General features: G+C 31.6%; 1 protein-coding gene across 1 annotated transcript; it reads right to left on the bottom strand.

Moving 5' to 3' along the window:
- Window positions 1-3,410: 3,410 nt before the first annotated feature.
- On the bottom strand, window positions 3,411-5,176 carry LOC107867185 (probable isoaspartyl peptidase/L-asparaginase 2). Its single transcript, XM_016713321.2, has 4 exons — window positions 4,890-5,176; window positions 4,389-4,622; window positions 4,219-4,305; window positions 3,411-4,085 (listed from the first exon to the last, which is right to left on the bottom strand). The coding sequence occupies exons 1-4, from the start codon at window positions 5,049-5,051 to the stop codon at window positions 3,588-3,590; spliced, it is 981 nt and encodes a 326-aa protein (XP_016568807.1). The 5' UTR covers window positions 5,052-5,176; the 3' UTR covers window positions 3,411-3,587.
- Between the last annotated feature and the right edge of the window lie 4,397 nt (window positions 5,177-9,573).

The raw sequence follows: 9,573 nt of genomic DNA on the forward strand, positions 1-9,573 counted from the left end.
CTCTCTCTTGATATGATTTTGTATTAAATGCTCATATGATGTGAATTGTTTGAAATCATCTTGAAAAGTATGACATGAAATATTTTGAAAATGGTTATGATTTTTGACTTGAAATGAGAGGGTTGTTATGTTGAAATATGATGAATATAATGGTTGCATGAAAGAATGATGTGATATTAATGGCTTGCAAGTCGGCTATGACGATACCCTACAAAATAAGATATGTGATTGAATTAAATGGAGTTTGATGCATTGATTTTACATGAGATAGGTGGATGCCCGAAGAAGGCGTTTGAGTGTAAGGGCTCATCACTGGAAACCGTGTTTGCCGACGTGGGGATTTGGTACCAGGCTAAGTGATCTTGTGTACTTGACTTTATGTCATTCCCAAATTGGGACTATGGTTAGGAGCCCAGGCTAAGTGATCTTGGGCACTACTATGCTTTATTGGGTCGAGACACCCTGCTGTGTGATCTTGTGTGTCTTCCCCTCACTTATACTCTAATCTCGGCGGCAACCGAGATTTGACAATTGGTGTAAATGTTATATGTAGGGTATTCTACCTAGCTCAGCTGTATTACATTGTTGTTGAAAACTATTACATTATACTCATGTGTTTTCAAATGATTTGATATGAAACTGCTTTATAATGGCTCTCACCTATATTTGAAAAAAAATATTATATTTTTGTTTTTGATTTCTCTGCGTACCAGTACTTTTGTATTGACCCCCTTCCCTCCCAAGTTTGGAGGCACAGTTTAGGGATCCAGATAACCAGTAGATCTCTTCCGACAGATTTGCAGAATCAAGTGGTGAGCCTTCTATATTTAGGAAGGCCTAATATCTGTCAGTTCATTTATCATTTAGTAGTTTTGGGTCTACTGGGGGCCTTGTCCCAATTTTCAGATATAATTTGTTTCATTTATGTATTAGAGATTTCGTAGACGGTTGTTCAGATATCGATAGATGTTGTGGGACATTATTTTCCCTTTGTTGATTTCATTTGATTTATGACCATGTTTTTCGTAATATTGTGTATCTTCCGCATATCTTATCATCATATGAATTATGTGCATGATTACCAGATAGATAGGGGTGTTTCGGGCCTTTATGGTTCAGAATGCTCGTCACGGTCAAGGCCCTGGTTCGGATCGTGACAGTTCGTGACGTAAAATTCACATGCAGGGTTTGGGGAAGGGTTCATACATCACGAAGGTGCATTATAAGCAGTCTACATAACGGTTATAGTGTTCGCTATGTGCAGGTTTTAGGGAAGGGTTCATACATCACAAAGAAGTATTGTACACAGTCTTATTTAACATTTTCGTCAAAAGATTTTAACGTTCGACTATGTGATCTGGAGGTCACATGAAGAGTAATTTTATCAGTTACTTCAATGCTCGATTACATGACCTGAAGGTCACATGACGAGTAACTTTGATTACTCCAAGGCTTTCCTTCATACATATAAAAAGATACATTTAATTATATTATATATCATGAATTTACTTATTAATTTTAGTGGAAGCAATTTGGTGGGTGGTTATGTAGTTTAATTCTTCAAAATTTGAAGCTGAGATACCGCAGATGCAACTGGTAAAACTTTCAATCCTTAGGTTGGTGCGACTCTGCTTCAATAAATAAATGGAGGAGGAAAGAATTTGGTGCACTTCAGTCTTTATAATCAGGGCGGCTCAAACACATTGTTGGCCTAAGGCGAAAGTTAAATGGGAGGCCTTAAATTCAACAACAACAAAAATTATATATGTTTTTATCTACAATCTATTTTTCTAGTCTTTTGACATATTATATTCTAACAAATAGTTTAAACACAATGTGCACTTTCAAATATAAAAATATAAAAAGTTAGAATGATATTACCCGATTCAAGAAATATGAAGGCTTGATCGATGATTCCAAATATCTTTTAACCGCTTCAAAATGTGTTTTTAAATTTGAAACATGAACTATGTTCTCTTCGAAGTGAAAATCAATAAAGTAAAAATATAATATTATCAACAATGTATAGATTTTGTTGTTAACTTTTTGAGACTTTGAACTTAAAAAAAGTGAATAAAGAAGAATAGAAGAAAGAGAGGAGAGAACCTGAGTAAGAGAGAAAAGGTGAGAAAAGGGGTAAAAAAAAAAGATAACTAAAAGATTAAAAGGAAAGAAAACCTTTTTTAGGGGAAAAGTAAAAGTAGATGTCAATTGAATAATAAATTACTTATCCGTTGATTGTAACAAAAATCTCTTATTTTTAAATTTTTTTTAATTTAATTCTATTTTTTTAACTATTCACCACCTTAAAAAAAAAAAACTTTTTATAATTTTTTTACACTACTAATATAAAATTTTTTTATTACCAACCGGCCCTGTTTATAATAGAGCATTAAAAGGGTGACGTTACAGAGTTACGGTACGTGAATGAAATCAAAATTAAACTTTGACCAACAATGCGGACGGAGGAGATTAGAAGATGGAATCGAATCCTCATTTACAGGTAAAACTAACCAACTGATGTACTCAAATTTTTCGAGAATGGTAAATGAGATTCGAGTAGTAAAGTTAAATTTGACCAGGGATATTGGAAGCTGATTTCTATGTAATTTCTAAGAATGGTAAATGAGATTCGAAAAGTAAATTTTGTCGATCGTCACTCAATTTAACAAATTATCTAGTAAAGTCAACTACCTCTGGTGATGCACCAATGCTGACATCTCTCGAAATTGGCTATCAATGCTGACACTCTTCAAACTTGGTTGATTGGCAGCAGATGAAAATGATACTCACAAAACTTTGTGTGAGCAAATCCCAAAACTACTGAATCGAATGCATTTCTACGGAAATATTAAGTACATACTATACATATAATAAATACTACTCCTTCCGTTTCATAATAAATGAATTGTTGAATTTTTGACACAGAAAAAAACATTAAAGATATAAATTTAACACAACTTTCCATTTTTATCCTAAAAAAGGAAAAAATTGACGTTATAATACTTTTTCAAAAATTAATTGATTGTAAAATCATAAGGGCAAATTTGGAAAAAAATTCAATGATTCACTTATTTTGAAACACCAATAAATACTCTAACAATTCACTTATTTCGAAATGGAGAGAGAATATATATTAAACCGTATAGTTAGTTATACATACTGCCGTGTTAGGTAAGCTCCCAAAATAACACCTGTTATTCAAATAGATCTTCAAGCAGGTTATTTGAACGGTAAGTGACCCATTAAGGAACAAAACAAGAATCGTAAACGAAATTGATTTTTAAAGACCAAATTAATGTGTACGACTAGAAATTAATTAAATTAACTATGGAAAAAATGAAACGTGACAATTTGAAAGGAAGAGAGGGAGTAAGACTAATAACATATAATGACGTATTACGAATCTCTACACCAACCAAAATTTGGAGGTTTTCATTACTTACTTTATGAAAACAAAATACATGATTCCCAATACAATTAACTTAAACATTAGTGCTAATTAGCAACAAAATTATTTGTCAAGCACCACTAGTTAAAACTTGAAAGTACATCAAAACATCCTAATGAACTCTCAAACACACTCCCTATTCCCAAATACCAACTTCCATAAATCCATCTTCAGTAGCACACCCTCTAAACATTCCATTACAATTAAACCCATATGCCACTTCCCCTTTATTGGACACAGCAATTAGCCCAGCAAACCCTTTATCCAATCTCTTCTTAATCACATAGTCCACTGCATCTTGAAGGCCCAATTCTTTATACTCCATAACTGCTGCCACGTCACGTGCTAGGGTTCCACGTATGATGGCTTCTCCTTCACCTGTACATGACACCCCACATAGTTCACCTGCGTAGGTCCCAGCACCAATCAATGGTGAGTCACCGATTCTACCGGTCATTTTGTTCATCAAACCACCGGTTGACGTGGCGGCGGCGCACCTCCCTTGACCATCAACCACCACACACCCAACAGTCTCCGGGGCGTAAACGCTTATTGGTAAACCATTCATGTGAATTGGACTCTCTACAGATGCTGCACAGGATTCCAATCCAGTTATTGGAATTCTGTAATCATACTGTATCAGAAGAAACATGAAAAATTTGTCAATACATCAATTTACGTTACACGTTTATAGCCATGGAAATATGGTGACGTGTTTAACGTTACACGTTTCTAGCCATAGAAATGTCGTTACATGTGTTACGTACCAAAATGGTGTTAGCCTCTTTGGCTAGTTTCAGCATTCCAACATTGTCCTCGGTGATGAAATAGTCATTGTCCACCATCTCAACACCCTAATAAAACCATAATTTCATAATTAGACTAATGTTTTCATGGATGATAAATTATCAAAATTCGAACAATAGTGTTTTTTAACCTGTTGTTTGGCGAATTCTTCGGCGCCGGAGAAAGCGAGGTAGGAATGAGGGGATTTGTCCATGACGAGACGAGCAAGAGAGATGGGATTTTTCACGGTGGATATACCAGAAACGGCGCCGCATCGTCTACCGTCGCCGTCCATAATGCTCGCCTCCATTTCCACTGTTCCATTTGCAGTTAATGCAGATCCACGACCCGAATTGAATAAAGGATCACTTTCCAATTCCCTCACCTATACACAACCATAAACCAAAAACCCATAAATTGAAAGAGTCTCTGAAAACTGATATATCTACCAAACGGGAGAGCTCAATCCAAATCCAAAAGACTAGTCCGATTGGTGAAAAAATTCATTAGCATTTCTCTATTTAGGTGATCCATGCAAAAAGCATTTGGGCATTTTCTTAACAAATATTTCTGAAATTCAACAATGAAAGCGAGAAAGGGCTGAATCTGAGTACATCGTGAAACTAACAGAGAATGGAGAATGATAACGTACGACGAGTTCAACGACATCAATGGCGGGGAGAGAAGAGCGAAGAGCAGAGATTCCAATATTAAGACAACGAGTAAGGAGATGTTTGGCTTCTTCTTGACGTTCAGCAGGGAGATTTGGATCCACACCAGCGCCACCGTGCACCGCTATAGCCCAACCACCCATTCTTCTACAATTAACAACTCCTCTTTTGCTGATTTAACTCTCCCTCTTTCTCTCTCTCTCTATTATGTTAATGGCTTTGATGGGTTATAAAATGGAGGTTTTGCTTCTATATATAGCCGCAAAAATCTCTATTGGGTTTGAGTCTTTTTTTTTTATATTATTTTTACGGAATTGAGATGTTACCCTCAACCAAATTTTGTAAATTTATTTTCAGTTCCGACAACTTGCCACCTGTCTCGCTGACATGTGCATGTGTGTTTTCTCACGTGCAGTTCCTATTTACTTGGAGCTTAACTCAAGTGACATGAGATCTTCAGAAAAACAGTTTGGTCTTTATAAATTTTCCATTTAAAAAGTGAAAAATTGATGGGTATTTTGACTGGGACTCTTTTTTTTTTTTGAATTGTAACTGTAATGGTAATTTAACTAAATATAATTGCCAAAATGCTAGGAATTAGGGAACTGAACTCTACAAATAGTTGTATTAATTGTGTCATTTAATTTTAAAATATTACTTAATTTAATTTAATTTAATTTTAAAAATTAATTAAATTGACTTTATAAGTAAAATGTGACAATTATTTTAAAATCAGAGAGTAATAATAAAATGTTTGAACAAACATGAGTGATTTTTTTAATTCTAAGTTCATGTCATTCTAACTCGTCTCAATTTAATATATTCATATAAGAATGAATAATACAATTGAACTTTCTTCAAATTTTTGTAAAATTATTCTGCGTATGATGTTAAAATTAACATAATTTCATAAATATAATATATAATTAAGTACAACTCAATATATATAATACTTAATTATATTGTATTAAATTAGAGTATTAGATAACTCAGAAACATAAAGCTCTAATGTTTCTGAGTTATCTAATTTATATTTTCTTAAACAGCAGGTGGTTTTTTGGGGGTTAGTGTTAGGGGTAGGATGTGACTCAAGTACACGTTGCAATTTTTTCACAAGTAAATGTACTCAAAATGCGTTTCCTTAATGCTACAGTTTTGTGTACATTGTATTCAGCGTACCAAGAAATATCTAGTAATTTACAATTACTACCTTATTTTTAGTTGATTCTCCTTATAAAAAATATTTTTTTCCAATTAATTATTGCTTATAAAATTTTAAGAATATATGTTATTTTTTAAATATTATTCTTATCATTAACCGATTAAATAAAGTGTATATATTTAAATTCATATTTTTAAAACATAATTAATAATTTTAATTTATTAAATAAATTCTAATAAATATTTTTTTAAGAAAAATATCAGATTAACAAGAATCAACTATATTTTAAAATGGAGGGGGTATAACTTAAAAATATCAGCCAATATAACGTTAAGTTTGAAAACAAAATTGTGACAAATGAAAAGAAACGGAGGAAATATAACAGAAGTCCTTTTTTTTTTCGGTTACTTGATGTCAAAAGGAATCAACTTTATAAAGAATCTTTATTGGAATAGAGAATCTATTTGTATTCATTCTGCTACTCCAGCAGATTCTTTAACAAAGATATTGCTAAATAAAGTTTTCAAGAGTTTGCATTTTTGATTCCTAGGACTGATTGGCTAAAATTAGTATTTAAACTGTCTTTTGAGTCTCGAGATATGAAAACACAATGTATTTTAATAGGTGTAAGATGAAATACAATATCGAAATATATTGTTCAGATACTTACTGTCTATTTGTACAAAAATCAGGATGAAATATGATATTTTATCTTGTTTGGTGAGCACATGAATTGTCCCATTAAGATTTGTTTAATCAGACAAAGACCTAAGTTCAATTTTTTTTTCGGTAATTGATCATATAATTAATCAGTTATGTATGATGATATTTTTCTCTTTAAGACTCTTCAAAGAGAAGGAAGCGTGATGGAAAATCAATGGATAGATTTGCATATGATATTTACAACAGTAAAATGAACGTAAAATAGTATTTATCATGTACTACATTATACTTCCTCCGTTTCGGAATAAGTGAATTGTTAAGGTATTTATTGGTGTTTCAAATAAGTGAATCATTGAATTTTTTTTCAAATTTGCCTTTATGATTTGACAACCAATTAACTTTTTAAAAGGTATTACAAGGTCAATTTTTTCTTTTTTGGGGTAAAAATGAAAAGTTGTGTTAAATTTATGTTTTTAATGTTTTTTCCTTAATATGTGTGCCAAAACCCAACAATTTATTTATTATAAAACAGTGGAAATATTGTCTAAGCCATAACAAATTGGTATGTATTCTTAATTTCTTATGTTAATTTTTAATTATCAAATATAATTGATACATATTTTATTTAATTTTACCTACCTCTTTCCTTCTCCTTTCCCATACAACAAATTGCCCTCCCTCAAATTATTAAAACGCAAGTGTACGTAACTAGTGAAGGTGGTCATGTTGGTCAATGGAAATATTAATTTGGCCACTTTTTGCAAATTCAAAGTAGGGTTCTTTCTCCTAAAGTTAAGAGGGCGGCTCCCTCATGTAGAAGCTGAATTCCAAAGATATATTAATAATTATTCTTTTAGAGAATCACTTGCTAAAAAAATAATGTATTAATTACTTTCGCTTCATATTGTTTAATCATTTTATTAAGATTTTGAGCACGCCTTTTACTGTAAAAATAATGGCAGATTGACAGTAATAAAATATTTGTCAACTACTACGCATACTATTTACCTCTTCTTAAATAATTCACTTATTTGCAACTCCACTTACTGAAATTTGATGGTAAATATTTTGTCGTGCAATAATAAAAGTCTCATACTTTAAGAAGATTTACAAGATGATATCATATAAATGATCTAATAGTATAAACAAACTTTACACTAATGACACATTTAACTTAAGCTCTTGAAAATTAAGGGACGAATATCTGAAAGGGTGCAATTAATAATACAATATTTATTTTGAATTGTTTTAATCTGATTCAGCAATTGATAAGGATGATGATTGGCTGAATTTGCTATGGCTGATGAGTAAGCTGCAAATCAGATGGCAATTAAATTAGATGGGCTTGGAATTAGTCTTTCGTCATATATTTCAGTTACGATATCCAATTAAATTCAACATAATTGGCACGTCAGTGACACATAATCCTCAATCTTACGTTAAATTGTTCATCCATATCAAAGTCTCTAATGTTGTCTTTTTGATATGCCACCATATAGTATATCTTGTTTAAAGGTGTTTCCATAGTTATCCTTAGAAAATTGTTTATCAGCTAATTTATAACCATATTGAAAAGAAAAATGAAACTGATCTTGATTATTATTGGTAGGAACATTATCAAATTCAATTGTAATACCGTACCCACTATAATATCATAATAAAAAAGATTAGTATCTCTTGTCCTTCGAATTAGTTTGATCAAACCAAGAGATCTTAGTAGCTAACCAATTGATTTATTGATCATCTAAACTTTTACTTTATAGTTCAGAGTTTGATTTTTTATCTTGTAATCTCATTCACCTACTTTATATTAAAAAACAAGGAAAAAAATCGGTTTCAAATCGCTAACAAGAGAATTCAAAAAAAATTAAAAAAAGTATCAGACTCGTACCAACTTCTCATAGCCTCATATTAAACTTACGTGAGATCGACTTGATTAATTTTCGTGAAATCGGACGTAGAATGTCCAAGTTTTTTATAATAAAACTATTTAAAGAAACAACCTAATCAGTAGATAACTTACAATAAAGTATATTTTAATTATTAACATAGTCTAAAAGGTTTTTTTATTTATTTTTGACTCTTTAAAGAGAAACAATGCCACAAAAAGTATACTAGAAGAAGAATATTTTTTCTTATATGCAAGTTAAGCCACGTAACATAACCTATCTCATTTATGAATTTGGTTTAATTTTCACCTCAAATTTCAATTTAGTTTCCTCATTCTCTTCCAAACAGCACTTTATTTGTCGGTACCGTCACTTGAAATGGCTATTGTTTTATAGATTTTCAATTATTGATTTGATTTTTTTTTTCAATTTAGTCTTCTAAAATATTATTAACGTGGCAGAAGACAAATTGGTTAAGTTTAACCAATAAATTAGTGACCCAAATAAATGTACTAGAGCTGAAAAGACAGAAAGGTTGAAGGTGGAATGTGACACATATTTGCATTAGTGCAAAGTAGTACCATTCAACATTTTCCAACTTTACCGGGGATCTTTCAATTTCAGAGAGAAAAGGTTGCTTAATACATGTAGAAAAAGTAGGGTGATACAGAAGTAGATTTAAAATTTAAATTTTATGATATTTAAAATTATCATAAAATTGAACCCACTATATTTTTAAAGTTTTGGCTTCATATCTCCCGACTATAGCATTTTTAATATTTTTTACATATTCATATTTTACATCAAAGAATATTAGATGCAGATGAACCTAACTAGTAATAATGAATGGCATTCACCCTATAGTCGGAAGGGGGAAGGGGGCATCTTTTTACAGGTCCACAAGTTTATGTACTATTACTCCCCCGTTTCAAACTATGGGGTGTGTTTGTT

Source organism: Capsicum annuum, chromosome 4, assembly GCF_002878395.1.
Source record: "Capsicum annuum cultivar UCD-10X-F1 chromosome 4, UCD10Xv1.1, whole genome shotgun sequence".
Taxonomy (NCBI): domain Eukaryota; kingdom Viridiplantae; phylum Streptophyta; class Magnoliopsida; order Solanales; family Solanaceae; genus Capsicum; species Capsicum annuum.